Genomic DNA, 26280 nt, shown 5'->3' on the forward strand with positions numbered 1-26280 from the left:
TAAATATTGATATCCCCTTAATCAATCATAATACAGCTCCAAGTAGCAGCAGTTTCATAAATATGCCGATCTAACAAAACACACACATATTTGATTTCACAATGACAAAAGGGTTCAAATTTTTATTGTAAAATTTTGATTTTGGCTTGTGAAAATATATAAAGGGAAGGTGAGGGAGGAGGGATAACTGTGCGATCATCCACAGAATGATCAAGGGGATTCTATAGTAATAAAGGAAGTTCTATTTACATAGTACAAAAGGGTATCATTTCAAAAAAGAGGGTATACATTTAGACCCTTGGAATGAAATTGGAATAATCTACATTCATGGCCGTTGCAGCAGCCATGGTGGCAACTGACGATGCTTGTGCTGCTGCTGTGATAACTGCTGAAGAGTGATGGTGGCGGTAAAAGGGCTGTAGCGGCTTTTGCTGTTGATGATCGTAATAGATGTAATTAGATTTTATGCCGTAAGGATGGTAATTTGTAGATCTCTTTTTCTCCATGATTTTCCTATGCATCTGTCTACTGTGCATGAGTTGAGACATCCATTGCTGACATTGTGCTGTCCATGAAAAGAAATGAGCTTGATGAATGCATGTCTTGTAGTGCAGCGCTGACAAAAACTCCACTTCCATGATATTCAGCTCATTCAGAGGCACGCTGGATACCTCAGACCATGTCTTGTTGGTAAACGTATTGTCATCTAGGAACTTGTTGGCCAAGATGAGCGCTGTCGTAAAGAGTCGAATTTCTGATCCCATAGAACCTCGTATAGATGGATAGGCAAATCTTAGCTTGTAAATGTAGAGCAATGCGACGAGTATACATGGGCTAGAGATTTGCGTTGATTTGATGATATTCTGACAAAACAGACGAAATGAAGCTGATCTGCCTGTGGTTGTAAATGATGATCCCGTCCAGATTTTTGGCACCATTTGAGCGACGAATTCTGATAGCTGTGCGGCATTGGAGCAAGTCAAGATGGGATACGACATTTTAAAAAGAAGGAGAGGAGAGAGAGGTGGAATGAAGAGGTGAAGAGAGGCAATTAATCAGATATTTATACAGTGCAATTATAGTCATATAAGTACATATGTAAAAAAAAAAAAAAAAAAAAAAAAAAAAAAAAAAAAAATACACATATGTTTTGTTGTTATTGTTGTTGTTATAAAAAAGAATAATAATAATATATACAAAAAAAGTTCCGAATTTTATAATGGCCTCCTGCCCCTCTCTCTCTCTCTCTCACACACACACACACACACACACACACACACACACACACACGTCTCCCTGATGCTTCTGCTGATATACAGTCTGCTCTCAGACTCTCTCCTTCAAACGCTTCCCAAAAGAAATCTCCCCTTTCAAATTTTCATTCCTAGAAATTTTCACAACAGGGCCCTTGGTTGGTTGGTAGAAATGGCGGGCTTTTTTTTTTCCTTATTTCATTTCATTTTTCTCTTCACACTATACAGATACAAACATTGGGTCAAAGATATGTGGAAATCCATACCAAATGTGCAAGCAAAGATTGTGCAAGCGACGCTGGATCGATACAACCAGCTCTCAAAGCAAGGAAAGCCAATTTTGCATGAAAAAAAGGCCGAATGGACAGTGCTGGCCTCAATTGTTATGATTCATTGCCGTACGTGTTTGCAATTTTTTACATGTAGGCAGTTGTTTTGACGTAATAGCTGGATAGCAAGTAGGGATGATTATTCCATCAAGGTCATATCTTTAGGGTACAAAAAAGGAGTACAAAGGGGGAAAATGAGCTTATTTTGATTTTTTAATATATGCAGAACTGGTCTCAAATGTTTGCCGTTTAGTAAATTGTGCAAAACGGGTGATGTATTAAACGATGGTCATGCAGAAACCATTGCTCGCAGAGGATTCATAAAGTATGTCTATATTAAATTTTACCCGCAAGGTATTTTAATGTACACTGTTCATAGATATTTGCTGGAGACCTACACTAAACAAGACAGCTCTCCGTTCATCAAGCAGGATGGCGGCCATCAGCTGGAATTACGTCCACAGTACTCGCTTCACATGTACGTGAGTCAGTCGCCCTGTAAGTTTACATGTGTCTATTGATCTAGCAACGCTATTCACGCATGATGGGATAGGCGGCGATGCGTCCATGTCGGCATTGGCTCTTGGGCAATCCAAGGAATCCAAAGACATTTTTGAAGCTGGCAAAAAACGCAAACGCACGACATTGGAAGACTACCCATATTTCACTGAAAATATTTATGCAAATAAAAAGCTGAAAATGACTGAAAATGATGCTCATCAGGATCAACATTCAAGCAAGCAGTTTCAAAGAGGTCGATTCGATTTCAATCAGCTTGGCATTTTGAGAACTAAACCAGGTCAGTTTTTGTGTTTTTAAGTCTCTCGCCTAGTTGACATTTCTAATTGCACTAGTGCTCTCTTTTAGGCCGACTTGACTCCGAACCCTCGCTGTGCATGTCATGTAGCGATAAACTGGCAAGATGGAACGTATTAGGTTTGCAATCTGCCTTGCTCTCCAATGCCTATAAGCCAATGTACCTTGATTCCATCACTGTGGGTGACATGTTTGATCGGGAAGCGTTAGAAAGAGCACTGCATGGAAGAATGGCCGCCATCAAAGGTAAAACCTCTCAGGGTTCGGTGAATTAGTTGGTATTGACACTACTCTAAAGATCTGTCAGAACCATACAAGCTAAATCACCCAGTCATTGCATCCACTGATATACCATTCATCCATTCTAAATCACATCTCGAGTCTACTGGCAAATACCAAGCGGTTGTGTCATGCGGCACATCCTTGTCCTGGGTGGTGGGTGCGGAGAAAGCAGAGGTATTTGTCAATGGTGGCAAACAAGGTGCTCCCAAGAACAAGCCTGTAAATGACAAAACCAGACCCTCTCTGTGTAAAAAGAGCTTGTACCAGAAATCAGTAGCCAACGGTTTGATTCAAGATGGCACGCTCTCTTATTATGATTGCAAACAAAATGCTACCATGTATCAGCAGACCAAAGCTTGCTTACTGGATCAAGTGTTTGATATGTGGATCCAAACACCACAAGAGTATGAAAGGTTTACGCTGTAATAAAATTGTGTTTGTTTGTTATTGTTTGTAGCGTAATTTGTGTCTGGTGTCTCATCTTGTTTGAGGTCTCCCTAGTTTCAAGGTGACGCATACCCACTTTACATGATGGAATCAAGGTGATTTGATGAGATCAGTAAAGAAGGTATAGCCAGCTGTAGAGTGGCGGATGGGGCATTGTTCAGGGCTGCTGTTCTGCCATGTTTCATTTTAAAATAATAGTATCGATCAGTTAAGTTTTAACATTGAAAGTGGCATTGACACACACACACACACACACACACACACACACAGACTGAAAACATATCTTCAATAGTAGCAATTCTTAAAGAGTTTAAATGGCCAGAATTACAAGATCAAGGTGCTCTCGTTAATCTACTCGTATTCGACATCTACATGGATACATTTAAAGTGTCGCTTGCCCCTTCTTTTCTCGAACAAGTTTACCGCCTTTTTTTTTTGCGTGTATATCATCTTGTATTTAGTCTAATTTTTTTCCTCCTTTATTTATTTATTTATACGTCTTGCTCTCTTGTTCTCCTTTTCTCTCTCTCTCTCTCTCTCTCTCTCTCTCTCTTGCCCCTTGTTCTCTATTTTACCTTTCTTTTTTTTGATTTCTAGTTAGATTTCTTTCTTTATTCCACTAGCCAACATTTCACATCACACAGGACTCCTCAGAATCCATTCCATTCGTTTTATCATTTCATCAAGCAAACATAGTCGTGTTTATTAGTAACCCAAATCAACAGAATGGATAACAACAGCCTGGATCTAGACGGCCAAACTGCCCCTGAATCTACGCGAGGTTTATTTGATTCTCCAGACGTAAGTGTACACTTATTTCTCATAAATTCATGCAATCAGCATAACACTGTTGTCTTTTTTAGAGTCCTGCTTCTGGCGTCAGAAGAGGTGATTGGATTGATAAGCGTCGGTCATTTGAATTGGGTCCTCGAGGTAACAATGCCAAATCATTTGGTGTAGCCCAGCAGCAGCAGCAGCAGCAACAGCAACGTTTAAGCGGATTACATACAGTCAATGAAGAGGACTTCTACAGTCAGAGGCAGCAACAACAAAGGAAATACAACCGTGAATCCATCAGTTTTCAGAATCAAGATGACTATCGCCAGTTGCAGCAAAGAGACTCTTTCGATTCCTCATCTTCTGCCTCCCCGCTCTTTCAGAGAAAACAACGCTCTTCAGTGGCTCATTTCAACAATTTTCCACTGTCTAAAAGATCAGATGAACTGAATGACACATCGAGCCGCCTATCCAGGGCAGATGTATTAGCAGAAACAGAAGCCAAGCTGAACGGACACAATAACGTCGCGACAACAACCAACCGTTTCAGCAGCAGTAGCAATAATCGTAGTTTCGATGATAAACAGAGCCGCCGCTTATCTGAACCCAACACACGCATCTACAACTATGGTAACAGCTATTCTCAACCTCAACCTCAACAACAAGACTACTACAGTGACAGACCAGCCTTTGGCAGCAATAGACGCATGTCTTACCAGCATTCTTCCTCCTCATCAAGGCAATATCAACTGGACAGCAACGATGCTGCCTCCAGACGTCTCTCCTTGTCCAAACTAAATCTGGTGGATGTCGATAGAAGAAGCTCAGGCCGTGATTGGAGATCCAAGAGCCCCACTTCCATGACACCCATTGCGTCCTCTACCAGCACATCGAGGCCTAGTTCCATGATCAATCATCATCATCGACTGTCCACTGGCTCGTCTATCATGGAGTCTGGAAACAGCAACAATAATGGCCACCAGCGAAAGCCATTATTCACATCCCATTTACCATTCTCCTCTGTAGTGCCTTACCTCAAATCCAACATGCTTGTGAGTGGTCTGCTTCGTGTAAACAAGCGTAATCGATCTGACGCGTACGTGTTTTGTGAAGATCTCAATGCCGATATCTACATTTGTGGGTCTCGCGACCGCAATCGTGCTTTGGAGGGGGATCATGTCGCTATCAAGTTGATTGAAGTGGATCAAGTCATGCTGGAGAAACACGAAAAAGAAGAGGCCAAGCTTGCTAGAAACAATGGCCATCCTGTGGTGAGAAAGCCTGATGAAGAGGATGAAAAGGAGATCATTTTTGGCGGTGAAGAAGACGTGGATCTAGTCACTCCCAAGTTTTGTGGTGTTGTGGTTGCCATTTTGGATCGTGCTCAAAAGCAAGTATTCTCAGGCACACTGGGATTGACTCGTCCCAGCAACAAGAGAAAAGGTGGTGAGGATCAGCCGCAACATCAGCAGCAGCGCGACAGCCCAGTGCCTCGCATCATCTGGTTCAAACCGACAGATAAGCGTGTGCCCTTGATTGCTATTCCTGTCGAACAAGCACCTCCAGGCTTCATTGAGAATAGCGATGCGTTTGAAAACAAGCTCTTCTTGGTAAGCAACATCTTTAATAACTCTATCACTGCAGTCAGATAGCTTACTGTTGATGTTACAGGGATCCATCAAAAGATGGCCTATCACTTCTCTGCATCCTTTCGGTGTGCTTGAGAACGAATTGGGTGTAGTAGAGGACACACGAGTTCAGCTGCGTGCTATTTTAGCAGATAACAATGTCAATTCTCCACCTTACCACGATTCCATGCTGCGAAGCATCCCCACCAGCCTGCTGAGCGCCGAGATGATTGAGCGAGACATTGCAAGCAAGGCACGTCTTGATATGCGCTCCACTCGATGTATCACTATTGTTGATGAGAACGGCGGCTTTTTGGAGAATGCCTTGTCCATTACATCTGTGCCAGATACCAATACTTTTGAGGTAGGCATTCATGTCTCTGATATCACCGCTTTCATCAGCCCTGAATCAGCCCTGGATAAAGAAGCGAGATCAAGAGGCGTGGATGTATACCACACCATTTTTGAAAAGGTACCCCTTTGGCCAGAGTTTTTGAAGGAGAATTGCACAGATCTCGTGCAAAGTAAAGATAAATTGACCTTCTCCATTATCTGGACGATGAGTAGCTCGGGCGAGGTGATGAAGACTTGGTTTGGAAAGACTGTCATCAAGTAAGTCTACAGACTTTGTACCTACAAAGGACATGGCTAACCTTACTTCGTAGTTCAAACGCAGTAATGACCTTGCAAGAGCTCCAACACGTCATTGATGACCCTAACAATGACAACAATGACCTTTCAACCGACATTTTATCGCTTTATTCAATTGCCTGTTCGCTGCATGAAGCACGGTCTGAAAAGGCTCTCTTTATCAAGCCCTCTCAACTGGATATTCGCTTTAAAAATGGCAATTACCCTAGCAGCATTTCCACCAAAGTCCATCTCAAGTCTGAATGCATACTAGAAGAACTCCAAATCTTGGCCAACACGCAAGTCGCTCAGAAGATCAGCAGCCACTTCCCAGACCATGCCTTGCTGCGATCTCAATCACCACCAAACGAAAGAAAGTTGCGCGAGTTGACCCACTATTTGGACAGCCTGGGATACTCCATCCACCCCGAAACACCAAGCAGTCTTCAGAAATCAATTGATGCTATTGAGAATCCCGAGGCAAAAGCTGTCATCATGACATTGGTGATGAAATGCATGAGCCAAGAGAAATACTTTTGTACCGGTGCATTTGACATTAACCGTTACCATCATTACGCCAACAACGCGCCTCTGTATACGCATTTTTGCGCTCCCACCAAGCGCTACGCTGATACCATTGTTCATCGGCAATTGGAAGCTGTCATCAAGGGCGAAAAGGTGTTCTTTATGGAACCCGAGATTGTACAAAAGACTGCACAACATTGCAATGTCAAGACGAGAGCAGCTGAAAACGCAAATGAACAAACACAGCATATGTTTTCATCTTACTATTTGGCCAACAACTCGGGCACATCTACCAATCGTATGCAAGATGCTATCGTTGTAGGTGTTCAAGAAGGTGCATTTGATGTAATTGTGCCTGGCTTGGGCTTGGAAAGACGCATTCATACTCTTAATCTGCCTCTGAAATCAGATACCTACAGTCTGTCGGAAAATGTGCTTCATTTGATCTGGATTCAGGGCGAGGCAACGGTGGATGCTGGCGTGGAGACCGCTATTTCAACTGATGATGAGGATGATGATTACGACGACAGTATCATGGACACCTATAGCGTACGGGACGATCTAGACTCTCAGGAAGATGACGGTGTTCTAGTAGATATTGGCGACTCCAATGATGAGCAAGTCAAGCGTTTGTCCATCAAATCCTCATCTACCACTGCTCTTGACGAATTGAAAAAGAACCGCAGAAGGTCCACGTCCATTCGAGCTATCCAGGGTGAAGATGCTTGGATTACGCAAAAGGAGTGCACTTTCCCTAGTGAGTGTCGTCAATTGATCCGACCTTTTGACTTTGTAAAAGTAGTAGTTACTGCAGATCCCATCCGTAGCCCCCCATTGATCAGAGTTTTAGCTGCAAATCCTTTTGTACTGAAGCAATAAATTATATATATATATATATATATATATATATACATATATATCCATTCTTTCCAGTTGGACAGATCAAGAGATGATGTGGGTGTGGCAGGATATTCGGTCATGGTTTAATAGTAATAGTAATAAGCTAGCATTTATATTAAGGGTCTCGTCTTCTGTTCTAATCTCTAATCATGTATGTCTTGTAGGTATCAAATCGGCTGTATGCTCCTCAGTTTACCAACTTGTCCATTCATCATCCGAGTTGTCATCTTTCTTGGTAGTGGCTGCTTTTCTGGCAGTTGTTTCTCTAAGAGGTGTTCTCGTTCTTGCAGGAGCTTGAGAAGGAGAAGCACTACGAGAAGCGGGGGCGGATTGTTGCTGCAAAGAGGAGATGGTGGAATTGAAGAAATCATCGTTGGTATTGTCATTGTTGGTATGGCTGGAAGAACTGTAATTGCTTCTCAGACTAGCACTGCTACTGCTTCTCTGACCACCGTTCAATGATTCATTCACAAGGCTTCGTGTCTTCTCACTGATGTTTTGCACATAGCCAGTGACATTGCTTCTAAAGTTGGGATCGTTCCATTGTGATTGAGCTGGCTTGACGTAGTTGTCGTTTGCATAACGAGCGCCTTGAGCAGCGGCTTTACCCAATTCTTCCATACCCATTGACAAGAGCGACCATCCCTTTGTTAATGCCTGCATAGGATCGTTTATAATATCGTCAATACCTGGTGTGGAGGTTCTCGAGTTGGATTGATTTTCAAATGCTGGATTGCCAAAACCCGTGAATTTGCCACCTTGACTAGGAGGTAAAGAACTATCGTCTCGTTTTTAATATTTGCAAATCACACTCCCGTTTCTATCTATACGTACGCATCTCTAGTCTCGTTGGCTTGACCCAATGTCGCAAAATAATTCTCATTTCTCTCCTTGTCAGTGACTAATCCAGCCGCATTGCTGTTATTGTTGGTGTTGCTGCCGTAAGCGGGAGAGTTTCTTCCAGATGAAGTGCCACTACGTTGTCCGCCCAGAGATCGAGTGGCTGCAGTCGCTCTCTTAGGAGTTGGAGCAGCAATAGGTGTGGTTGATGCCAATGTAGGTGTCCATGTTCTACCTTCAGCTTCTGCGCTCAGCTAGAAGGACTATCAGATCACTCGCCCTTATCCAAATTGATACAATAAGTCTTACCTTGTCTCTATAGAGTGTAGCAAATCTACTACTGTACTTTTGGGCAGGTGCCATGTTGGGAGAGTAATCAGGCTGAGATTCGAAAAATTCTCTGGCATTCTTATTGCCACCAATCTAAATACAACATATCATATCAATAAAACTGATCAACATAGAAGCCACGATCAGCAGGCTATTTACATCCATCTTTTTTAGTTGATCATCGAACCATTTATCCATGCTAATAGAGCGAACAAAACTAAATCAAAAGCATACAAGGTCAATACATGTGTAAGCGCTGAACATAGGATAGCTGCAAAATACCTGATATGAACACCAAATGAACGATGTACGCCTGAGCAATCCAAGCATATGAAGATACCATAACTAACACTCGCCCACTGTGGGTTGGGAGCAGGGCAATCAAAGCAAGTACGATTTTCAGGACGTCTTTGGATTTCGTAAAGCTTTTGTTTGTATTCTGCCATAACAACTGCAGCAAGATTGTTAGTGTCTAACCACTGCGCTACTGGTACATACAGCCACAGGAATGATGCCTTACATGTGGTTTATGATGAGAGTAAAAGTTGAAGAGAAGAAGAAGAAGAAGAAGAGGGAAAAGAATAAAACAGAAGGACAAGCATTTTTATGACAATAAACTGGTTTGATCTCCGTTGAGACAGGACACTTTGATTGTCGTCCATGAATTTCGACAATGTAGATGAATAAAAAGACATTTGAGAGATAGCAGAGCCTAGGCTCTGAATATGATGTACTTTATTAGTTTTACGTTTGTTTTCAATATCTAATAGTATGCAGAGAACTTCATGAAAGGCTTGCATGTTCCACCATCGCAAAAGTGCTGCCTACAACACCCAACAAAGCTTGATTTATCGCATGGAGAGCCTTCTGGAATACAAGCATCAGCAGAGTGCATACAGTTGCTCAGTACCACGAGAAAAGCGGCAAACACCATGATTGAATTCTATGTCTTCATGGTGTAGATTAAAAGGGCTCATTTAATAAAGACAGATTCCTTTAAAACGAAGAGAGAGAGAGAGAGAGAGAGAGAGAAACGAGATACAAAAGAAGCCCTTACCTTATAGGCTTTCTCTTGGCAAATCAGCCCTCCTTTTTTTGCTATAGATGCATGCATAGCATACAAGCTTCATTTCAAAACCTGATGTACAATTTAGGGAGTGAAATGTAATTGTGCAGACAATCAAAACTATGATTGATTCCTATGGTTCGACCAGCATATAATTCGAAATCCCCTCCATCAAGAACATAACACATCTAATTCAACACTTGATAGCATTGGTTTATAGGGGGGTTTTACCGTAGCGAAGCAAAAGTACAAAATCATAGTATTCAAGCAGCAAATTCGGTTTTTCATTTTCATTATTAATAAGCTTACCAACAACATAACGTATGAATTAGACTTACCAAAATCAAAATTCCTTCTACTCGAACTAGAAATTGCACAGGCTGTAGAACTACTCTTCCAGAAGATTTCAGCTACCAAAGATGTAATTCATGCTGTGTAAATAAAAGCTATAAAGCAAACCATAACCAAATTGGATAGTTTTCAAGCCTTCATATCTTGACATATAGACCTTTCTGAGCCACCAGAATGACGCCAAATTGTTGTACTCGAGTAGTAGTAACTTCCTGACACCGTTGCTCAACTTTTTGAAGACCTAAAAAACATGGCCAAAAATCGACCAAAAAGCATGAGGCACCCCTCATGGTTTTCATCGAAAATCAAACAATCGCGTTTTTCACCTTCAAAACGAAGACTTTTACTATGACAACTATTAATTCAAAATGTTTCTCTCGATCCAAAACAACCTCTGAAACTACTTTTATGAGGCTTTTATAGCAGAATATGGTTATTTTCGCTAAAAACCTCATTTCATATTTTACCAAATCTCTCAATAATTTCAGTCAAAACATCTATTACAATTAGCACCATTGAAAGCGCCTTGAAAAGTACTTCAAGAATGTATTAAGGAGCATAGGACGTTCATCACAGTTTTTACAGTCGAATATCATAAAACAGATTAAAGAAGTCGACAAAAAACAGAATTTGGCCAATCTTAAACAGAAAAAATAAACTGAGTTTGAATTGATTTTGGCGGCGGCGGCGGCTGGCGGCGCTGCTGCTGGCTGGCCCAAATACCTTTCTGATACTGACAATGATGATAACAATGATGATTGCGATGCTGATTAAATGGAGATCATGGAATTGATAGAACAATTGATTAGCTCGGGTACTTTTTTCCTGGGATTTTTTTTCCCTATAAAGGTGTCTTTTGCAATGATAATCTCTCAAAAAAAATAGCTGTTGTAGATCTTGTACAAGTCATGTATTTCCACATGGCCAGCTTTATGCCGCCATCTCAAGAGCAACATCAGTAAATGGATAGCTCTCCCTCGTGACTCTAGTATAGCCTTTTTTTTTTACTGTTGATTGATTGTTCAAAATCTACTTTGATATACCAGATTTTTATTATCTCTGACTTGAGGTGTCTTCGGCGAGAGCCCGTAGGGCGTCGCCGTCATTGAGCGTAGCGAAATTGATCGGCTAGTGCAGACTGTACAGTATATCCTGTACAGTATATTTTGTAGACTGAAATGTTCACATATTGTAAACTCGGACGTTCTGATATATAATGATTGTTATTTATTTGAAAGCGTGGTTTGGCTAATGATTAAGTCTAAATTACAAAAAGAAATTATACAGTATGTGGTGGAGGTAGTCATATCTAAGCGGATGCAGCAGCAGGAGCATCATCATTGATATTGAAGTTGAGTTGTTGAGCAACGGCTTCAGTGCGGTTGGAGATCCATTCAAGAAGACCAATTCTATCGCCAACAGTAGAGTACATGTTCTTGGCAAAATCGGCAGCATTATAGTCTCTCTTTTCACCAGGAGAACGGTAAGGGAGAGCATAGTCTTGCTCAACGTCTTCCTTCAACATTTCAGTCCATGCATCAAGACGAGGCTTCAAGACACGAGGGTTGAAGAAGGTCTTCACAATGTTCTTCAAGATATCTTGGAAGATGGGTTCATAGTAAGGAGACTTGATGAATGCATCAACAAGAGGACGTTGTGAGCCAGCACGAGAGTAGTTTTGATAAGCAACAGTCATGAGCTCGGGTTCTTCAAGGCCATTGCCAAAGGTTTCGTCGAAATCGTAAGTGATCACATACCATTTCTTGGTATCCAAGTTTTCATTCAAGTAAAAGTTACTAGCTTGATACCAGAGACCATCCCAAGAACCAGAGAGGAAACTCATAGCAAGATGGATCATTGTGTGATTAGCGCTGTCAATCAAGTCAGTGATGGTGCCAGGATTTTGAGCATCAGTGCCAACAACGGTCTTGTTCAATCTCTCCATAAAATCGATGAGAGGAGCGCTGAAGCTATCCTTGGTAACATTCTTATCTCTTCCCTCGTCTTCCAAGATGTAGACATCATTAAAGTTGTAGCTGGCATTGTTGCTACCCTTGTAGACAAGGTTGGCTTCATTCTTCTCATCCATAGCATTACCCTTGTATGTAGCACCAGTAGCTTGAGTAACATTACCACCGTTGAGAAGGTTTTCAGTGAATCCCTTGTAGGTATCATCAGTCATGAGGTATAAACCAAAAGGTGTGTTGTTGATAACGAGACGAACCCAGTTGCCATTGAGAGTAGCAACACCAGCAGCAGAAAGAGAGTCCAACATGAGCTTCTCTCGGGCCATAGTAGGATCATTGGCCTCAGCACGCAACTTGATGGCACGGCGACCAAACAGAGTATCCTTGGTGGCATTGTTGAACTTGTTAAATTTGATCTTGAGGGATTGCTTGGCTAATTCTTTGGAAGATTGACCACTGTTCTTGATACCAGCACCTTGGAAGCTGTAGACAGCATCATGGCTAATGTAGCTCATGTTGTAGACTTGAGCAAATTTGTTATCCTCCATAGGCTTCTTCATGAACTTATCAATGGATTCCATATCAGCATTGATAATAATGGTGGAAATCTCATTGGAATTACTCATGGCAGTTTGAAGGGCTACATGGGATGCATTAGTGTGCTAGTCAAACAAGGCAGATCACAGTATTACATACCAGGATAAATGTCATTGTATGCCTTGGGGAGGGCAGGCACATCACACACAGTTCTTGATCTGTTGAAGAATTCATTGCCAGTGGCAGTAGCGGAATCAGCCAAATGACGGACAACGGCTTCAGGCTTGGCACCACTGCTTGTCAAATAGGTATAATGGTAATCCGGAGCATTGGGAGCGACACCAGTGAAAAGGTTAGAGCTCAACTGGCTAGGTTGGAGAGGATAGTCTTTGTTAGCCACATTGACAGCCACTGTCTCATTGTTTCCGGGGAAAGCAACAACGGAGTATGTAACATCGACAGCATTGACTAGGCTCAAGGAAGCGATGGCAACGCTAATAATGCCAGATGTGATAATAGAAATTTTCATTGTAAAAGTGTAGAAGAAGGCCAAGAGTTTTATGGACCCATTTCATCTGCTATTTATATGATTTTTCTAGGAAACTTTTTAGCATTGTTTTGCCATTACCCTGTTCTCCGTTTCAATAGCATATGGCACCAGAAAAGACTACACATCTCCCGACTTTGTAAATGAACGGCAAAGGTTTTACCTTAATCTCATCGTCATGATGAGCTTTTTTTATATGGCAACACGATCTCTTTTTTCTTTTTCAAGATTAGGTGCAATGTACAAATGGCACAATCGCAGCCCATCTCTCTCCTGTAGGGGATAGTCCGTATAGTAAACAACTGTCAATCTATACATTATTTTTTACAGAAAACTTCAAGTAATGTACCCGGGCAAGAGATGACCACATCTGACGACAGTGAGAATTGCTTATAAAAGATCAAGATCCTCCCTTTTTAGTCTGTGCGCTGCAAAAGTCTCCTTGTTTATCTGCTTTCTTGTTTTGTTTCACTTCTAATACTATTTTCGTCTGTTGATACCACCTGAAAAAGAACTTACAACTTTGAATTAAAAACTTGAGGTTTCAAATGCTTCAACGTAAATATAGCTGTTGCTGCCGTAGCACTGGCACACAATTATGTAACATCAATGAGAGTGCCCAGATGTTTTGACGAGGCATATTATTATATTCCTGTTTTTGTATTTTTCCAGAAAACAGATGAGTACAAGCATGATTAAAATTGAAGCTAAACAGGTACCTGTACCTGGTTCCTCATTCAGGCAGAAACAAAGAAACCTAACTATTTAGAAATAAGTCCTTCCTTTGGAGATGTCTGGATGCTATCCCAGAACATGTTTTCACAGAAAAGATTTACCCGACTAGTCTTTATGGGATCGTCGTTCTATACAGACGGTTGTGCAATTTCGTGCTTTGGATCGCTTGTGTTCAAAACAGGTAACCAAAATCGTGACAAACCTCTTTTCAAAGCTTTTGTATGGTTTCGCAAGACAACAAGGCGATGCGATTGCGTGGCCCTTTCCTCATGTGAATCAGAGTGCACTTATTCGCCTGATATTGCGCTTCACATTTGGATAGACAAATTTCTAAAAACAGCATAATATAAAAACTTTCCTTGGTTTCTGCTTACCTTGCATACAACTCCCCCCCATCTCATCTATATATATAGACATTTTGATTGTTTATATGCTAAAGAATTACATTTCATAGAAGAGAAAGAAGAGAACAACAGTGCGAGAAACTTGGCGTGTAATCTAACTAAAAACCATCAAATTTCCTTTATTTATATTCGTGGAAAACGATCTCCCCTCAAAGATTTCTCTCTGTTCTTGCCGACACTATGTCTATTCCGTCTGCAATCTTGTCATTTGCGTATAAGAAGATTATATCTGGTTATATTGAACTCATTACATCTATCTGCATTTATCACACTGCAATTGATGGAATCTTCTCTAGTGATACTGACCACATAATCTTAATTTTGACCCTCCACACCAATACTCATACAGTAAAAATAGGTATTTTTAGATGCTCCATATACCTTTTTATCACTGAAAAGGATTTTCTGCGGAGATTTGCGTTTCAAAGTGGATTTTGTGTAATAAAAAATCTGGGATAGTGTGAATGAACGACATTTGGGATTGAACTTTCAGGATAAAATGTTAGACGCAGAAGAAATAAAGCTTTCGTCGCGACAGTTTTCGGATTGCAAGATGGCCATGACCTGAAGGAGGTCTTCTGGATCTCTTAGGTTCTGAAGAATCAGACAGACTTGTAGTTGATCAGACGCGAAAAGCTCGCTTGCTTGATGATGGCTCTGAATCTTGAAAGTAAAATCTGATATCAATGTACGCAGATGCACAGCCAGTATATATATATACCAGTGATTTGAAGTGTTTTAATGAACCAATTGTTCTTTAATCCTATCCTTTTCACTTTCAGGACCTTGGGCCACTCAAACAAATCTGCAATGACGTCTTGAATGAAGCATACCAAAGAACGAAGCGTATCGTCGAGGAATGCACGAAGGCAACCGACGAAATTGGTTTTGGGTCTGTTGATGATGGCTCGAAGAAACTGTGCCTCTCCGACTTTTTACGCTCGCCCAGAGCGAAATTAATTTTCTACCATTTGTTTCGGTGCCTTTATATCCATATGCTCGAATGTTAAATTCTTCGATTCCCCTTTTGTTTTGTACATGTGTCCAAGCATCAAAGTATTTGATTAAAGTAAAACACAACTGTATTTTACAGATAGAAACAAAGACATGGTACTTCTCAATGGAACCATGTATCTGGAATGATTTTCAGTTTCATATTTCAAAAGCTTATTCATCTCGTTAATTCGGTTTAAACCGGCCGATAGCTCTTAAAGAAATTCCTTTCTGTCTTCAGGTTTAATCGTTTAGCACAACCACGATGAATACGTTTGGAAAATCATTATAACCGCTGGATTCAGTTGCGCCAAACAACTGTGATGATGAAAGAACATTATCACCTTGGAAGAGCAAGAACATTGGAGTAATATTTTTAGATTGGGTTGCGCCTCAGTCAATGCGGCTCCTCAATAGCATGCCAATCCTAGTATCACTTTGTTGTGGTTTGTAATTATGGCACAAATTACAGTGACACAACAAGCATTTTGTTTCAGTAGATCTTTCCTTGCATCGAATAAAAGAAAGCAGCAAGAATTCGCTTGGAAAGAAGAGAGTTGTATTTGCAAAAGCCATTGCAATGTGAAATTAGACTAGATCTACATTGTTCTTTTTGAAGGCGCTATATTTTCTCTCATTATTTTCGTACAACATGTTACCTGTTCAGCAAAATGATGATTATATCAATTTGTATGACACCGACGGGAATTTAGCATGGTTTCTAAGAATACAATACTTTATGCCTATTCAGCAAATTTATTTCAACTTGGCAATAGTAGTAGCGATTGTGTAGTATAAAGTAGTTAATAAAAAATAGTGTTTAAATAGAGAGAGGTAATAGAGACAGTATGAGAAAAAGAGAGGTAACATGTTATGCATCAAATCTAAAGTGCAATGGCCATAACTGCGGCAATAGCAACCATGCTGAAGCCAATAGATGCCTTGGTAGAAGGTGCAGCACTTCCTTCTTTGGAAGCGGAGGCATTGTTGTTGCCGCCAGGGGCAACACTGGTACCGTTGCCAGCAACAGTTGAACCATCGCTATTAACGACATTGCCATTGGCATCCAAGTGGGTGCCAGCGGTGTATGCAGGCAAAGCAGGAAGGTCATCAGTGTCATTGAAGTTGAGCTGAGCAGCAACAGAGGAAGCACGCTTAGAGACCCATTGACTGATGGAGACGACAGATGTGCCGTTGCCAAGCAAACCATCTTGGAAGTCCTTGACAGTGAAAGTAGTGGCAGTACCAGGAGATCTACCAGCAATGGAGCGAGTCCAGGTAATATCTTCCTTTAACATTTGAGACCAAGCTTGGAGGATAGGATCGACAACACTAGGCTTGAAGAAGCGCTTGACAATAGTCTTGACGGTATCTTGGAACATGCTATCATAGTAAGTGCTATTGAGGAAAACTTCAACAAGAGGACGTTGGGAGCCAGGGCGAGAGTAGTTTTGATAGGAGACAGTGTTCATACCAGCATCTTCAACACCATTACCATAGGTTTCATCGAAATCATAAGTGATCAAAGTCCACTTGTTGTTGCCCAAATCTTGGTTCAAGTAGTAGTTACTGGCTTGGTACCAGAAACCATCCCAAGAACCGATGAGGAAGTTGATTGCCATATGAATGAGAGTGTGTTGAGGGTCAATGAGGTTGACAATGCTGCCAGGGTGTTGAGCATCAGTGGCTTCCTTTGCATTGACTTGGCTCAAACGCTTGGTGAAGTCAATGATACCGGCTTGGCTGTTGTTCTTCTTGTTGATGGTCTTGTCCTCCCCTTCGTCGGCAAGCTTATAAATGTCAGCAGGGTACTTGGTAGCATCATCGCCAACGTAAACCAAGTTGCCTTCAACTTCAGGACTCAAGGCATTGCCTTTGTAGGTAACACCTGCAGAAGGAAAAGTTAGTAAAAGCTGATCTGGAAGCCGGAGAATAAGGAGAACGATGTGCAATTGTATGGAAAATATGGAGCAGTGAAAAAGGAGGATATCACATCAAGTTGTCATCGTTTAATGATGATACAAGATGTAGTTGTGTTGTAAATAGTACATGGCTGATGCTTTACCTGTATTCTCTGACTTGAAATCACCAGCGTGAAGAATAGCGTCCATGAGGTGAGTGGAGGCATCGTCCATGAGCAAGAAGAGGCCGTAGGGCTCGTTGTTGATAAAGACACGAGTCCAGGAGCCAGAGAGAGTGGCACCGCCAGCAGCGGCAAGCATATCGAGTACTAACTTTTCACGTCTATCAAAGAGTAAAATGCATTAATTTTCTTTTGATCTACATATCATGTGTTTGTATATCATTCTGTCATGTTACATACGCAAAAGTGGCATCGGTTTCTTCAGCACGAAGCTTCAAAGTAGTACGGCCGTACAAGAGGTTCTTTGCAGTGGCATTCTTGTTGTATTTGTTGAAATCAATAGCATAGGATTGCTTGGCAAAATCCTTGGTGGACTGGCCGCTGGTAGAGAGACCGGCATTTTGGAATTTGAAGACGTCCTTGCTGCTAATATAGGCTAAATCAGTGATCTGAGCATCATCGAGCTTTTCTGTAGGAGCTTTGTTAATAGCATCCAAAGCGGTCGAGTTGACAGACATGATGATGGTGGCAATTTCATTAGAATTATTCAAATTGGTGAATAAAGCTAAAGTTGACAGATTAGACATCAGTAAATCAGGTACATGTCATAAAACTTACTGGGGTAGATGGGATTATAGGCTTGAGGAAGGCTAGGAACGTTCCAGACAGTTTGGGTACGATTGAAGAATTCATTACCAGTGGCAGTAGCACCTTTGGCGAGCTTACGAGTGGTTGTCTCAGGGGTATTTGCTTGACCATCAGTCAAGACATATTGGTAGGTCTCGCCCGAGGGAGCAGTACCGGTAAAGATATTGGGATGAACATCGCTCTTTTTGAGTGCAACTGTCTGACCACCAACAGAGACAGAGACACCTTGATTTCCAGTAGGGAATGCAATGACAGAATATTGGACATCAGCTGCCAAAACACCTGAAAGAGCCAAAGTGACCAATGTTGAAAGAGCAATGAACTTCATTCTTCTTTGCAAGAGTTTTTTTTTAAAAAAAAAGGAAGGGAATTGTTTAGAGGAAGCAAAAGAAAAAAGATTGGGTTTTTGCAAGCTATTTGTATGCCAATTTTTTGTCCCGGGTAAGGTACAAGAAGTATATATATAATACCACATTTGTGGGGGGTCATGGTTCCCTTTTTTTTTTTTTTGCTTTATTATGTGTGGTAAAGCAAGACGACATCGCGTGATACCAACTGGACAACTACTTGAATGAAAGCTGAGGATCGCCCAACCAAGTTGAGGTAAATCAAGATGGCACAAAGGGGCGTGATGGGGGTTGAAGGCGAAGAGGGGTAAGTACATCGTCTTGTGTAACCATTATGTTTTTTTCTTTCCATGAAACATGGAATGGTTATTGGAGAGATATTTTTGGTGCTGATCTATTATTAATAGAGAAACAAGCCGAAGGTATATACATCGCTGCAAACAGTCTCTCTCGATAGGCAGTTGTTATCATGGAAATTAGAGAATCAGCAATAGGGAGCCAGATGTGTGGACACTGCTCAGAATGGACGAATTGGTCCTAAAAATAATTGGGGATTTTGTAATATTACAATTGATACAAAATGTAGCATATAAAACGTGAGTGATGACCATATACATCGCAGCTGTGAAAATCATCAGTTTCCATACAATAAATTAGCATTTGCTCAATATGTCTCAAAGAAGGGGTTTCTAGACGACTGTGCACTTGATAAAATAAGGCCTTCATTACGGGATCGCTGTAAAGAATTGCTTATTGAGGATTAACCTCACATATAAATTGTGAAAGGGGCGAGGAAAATCTGTTGTATATCATAGTCTAACTTTGTTTTGTTCTTTTTTTAAACAATAAAGAATTACGATACAAACGGGTAATTCTTACAAATATCTAATATTTATTTGTGATGTATAAGTTTTTGTGCCAAGATTTTGCGCACGAATTCAATGTCATTGTTTGTATATACTATAACATAATCAATTGCGGCAAAAGATACCAGCTTGCAATAACCGGTTTTTGGTGTATCTCTACTTGTAATATACGAGTATGCAAGGCTCAATTGAATCTTCTTTTTCGCGGTTGAGATACATACATATACACTTCCGCATTTTGGGGTCTATACCAAGCCATTGCACTCAAATTTACTAATCAAATACTACTGTTATTGTTGCTATTGCTGCTCAGCATTACTTATATACACCCAGCAAGCATGCTGATAAAGATACTCGCTTCTCATGTGACATGAGCAAGTAGCACAACCTTGTTTATTTTTACATTTTATACATAAATGGCGCCAGAAAGACCAGATCGAACCAAAGATGTAATTTTAGGAGGTTTCACAACATTATTGATGTCGCTGTTGATGTTGTCAGTTACACCAACTTTCATCACTAAATTGCCCGAGAATTCCACCACGATGCTCAACATCATTCCATTAGCTCATGAAGCATTGTATTTGTTGCTGATGAACGAAAAGGAAAAGGCACAATAAAAGGAAATTAAATCTTAGGGGAGGTATCGAGTAGTGGGATTTAATCTCTTGAAATTTGGTCTCATTTCCGCACCGAGAGTCCTATCAACTACTGTTCAACATAGAATTCCTTTTGGATCGCCCAAATAAAGTTAGGTCCGTTTTTCATTTTACTGTCAATCCGCCACTATCGTGTCAAAAGGAGCCGTTTGTATTGAATGCCTTATAGCAGCTGGGTGTCGCGTTAGAATTCAACATGTAAAGAGCCATTGCATACAGGATTATCGTGATATTCATGTATTCATTTGCAAGCATCGGGTATCCAAACTGCCACGAAGAAGGACAAGAAGCAGGTGTCTTCCATCGGAAATGAAGCTGAAACGGATCAGAAATTGTCCATGTACATGTCGATCATGGCTAGACATACATCTTTAGCCTCTTTACTGGGCCAGATGTACTCTATGGACGTTAATATAAACATTTCGAGAAGGCCGAGGTAACTTCAAGACGATGCTATTGACCAGAACCATCATTCACCGTATGCATGCTTCTTGCTGTATCTGAGACATGAAGCGCTTTACTGCTAATCAAGACACCACATCTCTGGTCGCTCAAAAGAGTACCACCTCGTTTTATTTACTTCTATCTATCTTTGAAGACTCCAGGGAGCTCCTATTTTATCATAAAGCAGTTGAGCTCAAAACCTATTCAAAGTCAAGGTGCGTGTTACATTCGAGTACTCATCATATTGGGCTTAACACTTTCGCGGAAATCAGGACCAAAGTGTAACATGCTACCCAGTTGTTTGTTATTCATGGTTGTTGTTGTTGTAATGCAACAGCTCATAATTCTAGCTTTAAAGGCTTCATCCGTCATCCGTTATTTTGTCAAACGTCGTTTTATAAGCTAAAAATTAGTAAATTCAATCTTTATGCATGTACGAAATTCTCACACACAGACATGTCTTCAAGGAGTCGTTCTTGAATTCACCACGGCAATACCAGGTTACGGAATAGTGGACACCATTCGCGGGTACATCTATTCTAAGCAAGTGATGGCATCATTGAACCGCGTCCTCAAAGTTGCGCTATAAAACAATTAACAAAAGATGATGTGTAAGCGCGAGACAAGATTTCAAACACTAGTTCCGTTTTTAAGCGTTTTCGCAAGCTATTCACTTTATTTTTACATTGCAAAATAGTTAATCTATGACTAACCATCTTCTTTCAAGTAATCTCGCCTTTTTAGGCGCGAAAACATCGTCTTTCGCATGTATTAGTGGTTGAAACCCTATCTGATCATCACACAAGCAGTGGCAGCAGCTTCTGTAAACGATAGCGGCCTTTCAAAATATTTTTTTGCGGTGAAAGTTTTCACGATCAAAATCGACCTAATTTCACATCGTTGGACGTTTTTGCCAGATTCGACTATATAAGTCGTGCTTTTTGTTCCCTGCTTCTTAATACGTTCATGGAGAACTGAACAAGCCGCATCTGATGATGCTAATTACACCCGACTTTTTGAACAAGAAGAATGAGTAAATGTCAAAAATATGAAAACTGGTTTTTTGCTAAAACGTTGAAATTTTACATACAACAATCCCACAAAAGCAACTTTGGATGTTGCGTTGAACCTGTAAGAACCTTTTGATCTCTTATATATCATAGAAAAAAATGCCGTTTTTGGGGTGAAAAATGCAATCATTTGATTTTTGAGATTTTTCCCTTGCTACTACTCATGAAAAAAATGGAGATTTTCAATCGATTTGTCATGACCCAAAAAAAAATAAGATAAAGTGTCAGGACGTAGCTACTGATCGAGCACAATTGTTTCGTACTACTCTGGCGATCTAAAACAGGCTGTACGACGAGAAATCAGTGCAAAAAAACTGATTTTGTCAAATAGCAAGCCATTAAATTGGGATGGACTACCAATAGAAATACATTGCTCGCATTGATACAGGTGCTGCCTATTGTTTGAAGCTCGTTCCATTATTTTGTGACACGTTTATCACTGAGAATTGCCAAATTGCAGCCTATCGGTACCACTCTTTGGGGCTAGCTTTGTCCGTTTTGCTCGCCCTGAATGATTTATGCAATGCACAGTTTGTATATTGCTAGAAGTTAGCCATTACTAGAGAATTTATCGCTTAGAGATGCCCCTGATCCGTTGACAGACTTTAGAAAGCGCTTATAAATGATAGCTCGACTCTGAATTTATATAATTATCTGAACAACATCTGTAACGTTGTTGTAATACCAAAGTTTTACAAAACATGTAATAAGACGGACAATGTTTACAGACAAAACACGAGTGTTTTTATGCTTCCGAAGGCTCTCTACCTTTGTTTCGCTTCGGTGAGAACCAACCTGCGCAGCGGCAGCTTGCACTTCAGATTGCCCTTGCGTATCATATCAAAATACTGCTACTTTCATTTTAACTCTCTACTTACACATGAAACCCTTTATATTATCTGTGGATTTGATTCTTATGTGATACTCTACATCCATATACACGTAGCTACTTCATATACGGGCAAGTATCATACAGATATTATCCCTTTCTAGTCAAGAGTGTGCCTAATACAGCAAAATTTGAGTGCATTTGAGCTACATTTTCTCGCGTTCAAGGCCGTTTTAGATTGCCAGAATAGCACCAAACAATTGCTCTCACCTGGCAGTTACTTTCTGACACGTTTTCTCAACTTTTAGGGAACCAAAAAAACATGGCCAAAATTCAACCAAAAAGCATAAGGTACCCCTCATGGTTTTCATTGAAAATCAACCGATCGCATTTTTCACCTTGATAACAAAGACTTTTACTATGGTATATCTTGAATCAAAATGTTTCTATCAATCCAACGTACCCCCCTGATATCATCTTTGTGGAACATTGATATGTAAAATTTCGACTTTTTGGCCAGAAACTACATTTCATATTTTCGTAAATTACTCCATAAATTTATTCAAAACATCTATCTTCCTTGGTACCATTGGATGCGCCTTGAAAAGCACTCCAAGGAAGCTTAAGGAGGTATGGAGTAATCAACATATTTTATATAGTCGAATCTGGCAAAATAGTTCAATCGAGTCGAAAATCATCAAGATTTGTCCAATCTGAAACAAACCATGAGTCTGAGTTTATATTAATTTTGGCTAGTGGGGCCGGCTGGCAAACTCAATGCCCTTGCATATAATAAGCAACAGCTATATAATATATTTGGTAGCATGTGGTATGTTATATATCACAGCTGTGAAGCGAACTTTCCAAGAAGTCATGTTCTTGCTGCAATCATCGAGCCTTGTTTTGTTGCAGTACACTTCCACCTGTGCCGCCAGTAATCATTTACCTTGTCGTAATATGAACAGTGGCTCTAGGAGCCGCTTTTTGAAGCGAGAAGCTCCCTTGCTTGATCTACCGATATTCCAAATTTTCGTGCCAGCACGGCCTTCAGCTGTATACCTCGCTAGTGTCTCCTCGCGCACCTTGATTTCAGCTAATGCCTCTACATGGAGTAGCTTTCTCATCGGTGAATTGTATAGCTCCATAGCAGAGCTATTGTACTCAATAACTGTTTTGTCATGGATCACTTTAGTGTGGTGTGTTGATCCTAGACTGAAGACCAGCGTGATTTGAAGGGCGGGGCAAAAAAGATTTTCAAACGCGAGTCTACTTGTTTCGCTTGTTTCTCTTTTTCTTTTCCAATCCAAAATTTATATACATACACAATGGCAAGCAAAGCTATCGAAGGAGCTAGTAGACCTGATGTTGATATTGACGCACTCCCATGTAAGTTCATGTAAGCTTTTGTTAGTGACAAAACGTTGACATCGATGTGGTCTAGATGTCGACCGTGAGCTTGATGATGCAGGTAAGAAGAAATGAACGCAGAGAGAAAAGCGCCGAGTATTCAACCATTCCATTTGTTGATAGAGATGAAAACAACAGTTGAAAGATTGATTGAACAAGAGATGCGTCGTATGAAGAGAAAGGAGCGTTCAGATTTACCCTTGGATATTGAATTATTCGAAAAGGACGACATATTAAAGCAAGAGATTGAACGTATCAAAAAGAAACAACCACTCAATGCTTTGGACACCAAGCGATACGAGCTGCAAGGACCTGAAGATGAGAACGATGTAGAGGGATGGAAAGCAGCAGTGAACAACACAAAATCACAGCTGGAATCACAGGCTGGAAGGTAAAACAAACGCAACGGATAAAGATGACGACTAGGGATTGACGTAGATGTAGTATGTTCAACTTGGAATTGCTTCAAAAATACGGTGCCAACGCATGGAGAGTACACAACTATCAACTGGAGAACGACCTTGCCAACATCAAAAAGAACACAGAATACCTTCGCAACCAAATTTTGGAGATCAATAGAGAGCGTAAAAACGATCAAACCCAAGCAGCAGCCTCACTTAAATCACTAGAGAACAAGTGGTCTGATTTGATTACGCAGAACCTTCAAGTCGACATTGCTTGTTCAGCACTCGAAAATGAAGTGGAGGAACTGAGAAGATACAAGCAATCGATGCAACAAAACTAGCAATAAAAATTGTATATACATGGGATTCTATTTGAATTAGTACAAGCTTTATTAGGTGGTAAAATAAGAGAGAGGGAAATATATAAGTTACAAAGTGAAGAACGAAAGGATTAGGCATGCTTCTCTGGCAATGATACAATAGACAGTTCTTGAATGTCTGGACATGATGGACCTTGAGGCTCTTGTTCAACGGCATGCCTATCACGGTGGATACGTTTCAAATCAGATCGAAGGAATAAGGCAGGAATGGCACCACAACCGGCCAAGGCAATGGCATAGATGAGTGCGTGCTTCATATTGTGAGGTGGATTGGCATTGGGACCAGCACGCAATGCATCCATGATGAATGTAGTGACAAACGAGCTTACTTGAGACACAAGCCAAAGAACAGAGGCACTGACAGATTCAGAAACAGGGAAGGTGCATTCTGCTGCTAATTCCAACGAGACAGGGATGATCAAAAAGACAAAGAAGCCGTTCAGAAAACAAGAGATCATGACAAACGAGTAGGAATTTGCCAAATCTAACAAAGGATCAGTATCTGCAATTATACATGCTTTATGTGAACCTACCTTGAACATACAGAATCACAGTTGTCACCACGGTCATGACACAAGCGACTTTGAGGACAAGCGCATGTCTACCTGTCCAATCTGTGATTCTACCAGCAATAATAGCACCACCTACACCACTGATAATTCTGACAAAACTAAACAATCCCACCTGCACATTATTATAGCCCTGAGGAGTGAAGATAAGACTTGTGATGGAGACAATAGACGCAAACATAGCAAAATTGATGCTAAAGACAAAGATCAACAGCAGATAGTTTCTACTCTTCAGCATCACCTTGATACTCTGTCTGAATGTAATGCGGCTCACTGTAGCACTTTCAGTGGGCGGCACCTTGGGGCCAGAGGGTAAGAATAGGAATGGGATACCAAACGCTGTGGAAATACAAGACGTGATCAGAAGCTACAGCAGGGTTAGCGTCATCCAGTTTCGATCGTTTTGGCAGTGTACTTTACAGCTCGAGGTAGATCATCAGGCGATGTCACTAGTTTAGGCATGGACAATGTAGCAACAATCATGCCGAGTGGCAATGCTAGCCATGGAGCGTGAGTCTTGATGCATCTGCTTTGTCAGCCCGTGCTTACCTTGCAGTGTATTGGCAGTGACTCTGTGGTGAGTAGCAAACCAAACAGCAGCGAAATGAGTGCCAATGTTCATGATGAATGGTTCGGCAATCGATGCAATGCACTAAACCAACATGATGGCGTCAGTTTCTGATCTTTTTTGGTTGTAAGACGCTCTGTGTACCTGTCCAAGCATGATGACTGGGTAACGTTGATTGATGGGTGCAAATGTGCCAAAATATCTGATCCAGGAGCCTAGAATGTTGGTAGCAGCAGCTAGCAAAAACTACAGCGCATGCCAATCAGTGTTCATGCCATGATGATGTGTCTATGAATGAAGCGCCTTACACATGTCTTCATGCCGTATTTCTCAAACGCCCAGCCTGTGCTGACACAGATGGCAATGTAGATCAAAGTAGCGCAATTGGAAAGCCAAGTAATGGCAGATATATTCACATTTAAATATGCAGCAGAAAGCGCTGCTACAGGGCTAAACGTCAACCATCTTAAATTGATCGACATGTTGAGCAGCACAACACAGGCGAGTTCGATCCAAGCCAACCACGATGTTTGGTTGCTCACCGCCTTGTCCGGTAGTTGTGGTGTCATGTTTGCGTACAAGCAGCAAAAGAAAAGAAGGAAGAGAAGAAGGGTGGATCCATATCAGTTATCTGATGAAAATAATTTTT

The 26280-nt window shown here is 40.9% G+C and overlaps 8 protein-coding genes across 8 annotated transcripts; 3 read left to right on the plus strand and 5 right to left on the minus strand.

The window, feature by feature from the left end:
- Positions 1–290: 290 nt before the first annotated feature.
- Positions 291–998, minus strand: TPK2_9 (cAMP-dependent protein kinase catalytic subunit; the record flags this gene model as incomplete). The annotated part of the gene is made up of 1 exon (XM_064829717.1): positions 291–998. One exon carries the CDS (start codon positions 996–998, stop codon positions 291–293), a length of 708 nt encoding a protein of 235 aa, XP_064682219.1.
- Positions 999–1503: 505 nt separating this feature from the next.
- ATC70_010504 (uncharacterized protein) lies at positions 1504–3106 on the plus strand (the record flags this gene model as incomplete). The annotated part of the gene is made up of 7 exons (XM_064829718.1): positions 1504–1651; positions 1709–1748; positions 1809–1907; positions 1962–2080; positions 2136–2381; positions 2450–2644; positions 2697–3106. The coding sequence occupies 7 exons, from the start codon at positions 1504–1506 to the stop codon at positions 3104–3106; spliced, it is 1257 nt and encodes a 418-aa protein (XP_064682220.1).
- A 747-nt stretch (positions 3107–3853) lies between these two features.
- ATC70_010505 (uncharacterized protein) lies at positions 3854–7566 on the plus strand (the record flags this gene model as incomplete). The annotated part of the gene is made up of 4 exons (XM_064829719.1): positions 3854–3928; positions 3991–5514; positions 5576–6144; positions 6198–7566. The coding sequence occupies 4 exons, from the start codon at positions 3854–3856 to the stop codon at positions 7564–7566; spliced, it is 3537 nt and encodes a 1178-aa protein (XP_064682221.1).
- Positions 7567–7779: 213 nt separating this feature from the next.
- SAR1_2 (COPII coat GTPase) lies at positions 7780–9203 on the minus strand (the record flags this gene model as incomplete). Its single annotated transcript, XM_064829720.1, has 5 exons — positions 7780–8365; positions 8422–8681; positions 8737–8850; positions 8917–8974; positions 9040–9203. 5 exons carry the CDS (start codon positions 9201–9203, stop codon positions 7780–7782), a joined length of 1182 nt encoding a protein of 393 aa, XP_064682222.1.
- A 2280-nt stretch (positions 9204–11483) lies between these two features.
- Positions 11484–13207, minus strand: ATC70_010507 (uncharacterized protein; the record flags this gene model as incomplete). The annotated part of the gene is made up of 2 exons (XM_064829721.1): positions 11484–12781; positions 12838–13207. 2 exons carry the CDS (start codon positions 13205–13207, stop codon positions 11484–11486), a joined length of 1668 nt encoding a protein of 555 aa, XP_064682223.1.
- A 3034-nt stretch (positions 13208–16241) lies between these two features.
- SRP68 (signal recognition particle subunit srp68) lies at positions 16242–18416 on the minus strand (the record flags this gene model as incomplete). The annotated part of the gene is made up of 4 exons (XM_064829722.1): positions 16242–17245; positions 17423–17601; positions 17681–18005; positions 18059–18416. The coding sequence occupies 4 exons, from the start codon at positions 18414–18416 to the stop codon at positions 16242–16244; spliced, it is 1866 nt and encodes a 621-aa protein (XP_064682224.1).
- Positions 18417–23628: 5212 nt separating this feature from the next.
- ATC70_010509 (uncharacterized protein) lies at positions 23629–24455 on the plus strand (the record flags this gene model as incomplete). Its single annotated transcript, XM_064829723.1, has 4 exons — positions 23629–23689; positions 23745–23771; positions 23834–24101; positions 24155–24455. 4 exons carry the CDS (start codon positions 23629–23631, stop codon positions 24453–24455), a joined length of 657 nt encoding a protein of 218 aa, XP_064682225.1.
- Positions 24456–24565: 110 nt separating this feature from the next.
- Positions 24566–26200, minus strand: ATC70_010510 (uncharacterized protein; the record flags this gene model as incomplete). Its single annotated transcript, XM_064829724.1, has 6 exons — positions 24566–24978; positions 25028–25430; positions 25484–25560; positions 25613–25715; positions 25776–25877; positions 25940–26200. 6 exons carry the CDS (start codon positions 26198–26200, stop codon positions 24566–24568), a joined length of 1359 nt encoding a protein of 452 aa, XP_064682226.1.
- Positions 26201–26280: the final 80 nt, after the last annotated feature.

Source organism: Mucor velutinosus (assembly GCF_035048745.1).
Source record: "Mucor velutinosus strain NIH1002 chromosome Unknown tig00001564, whole genome shotgun sequence".
Lineage (NCBI taxonomy): Eukaryota > Fungi > Mucoromycota > Mucoromycetes > Mucorales > Mucoraceae > Mucor > Mucor velutinosus.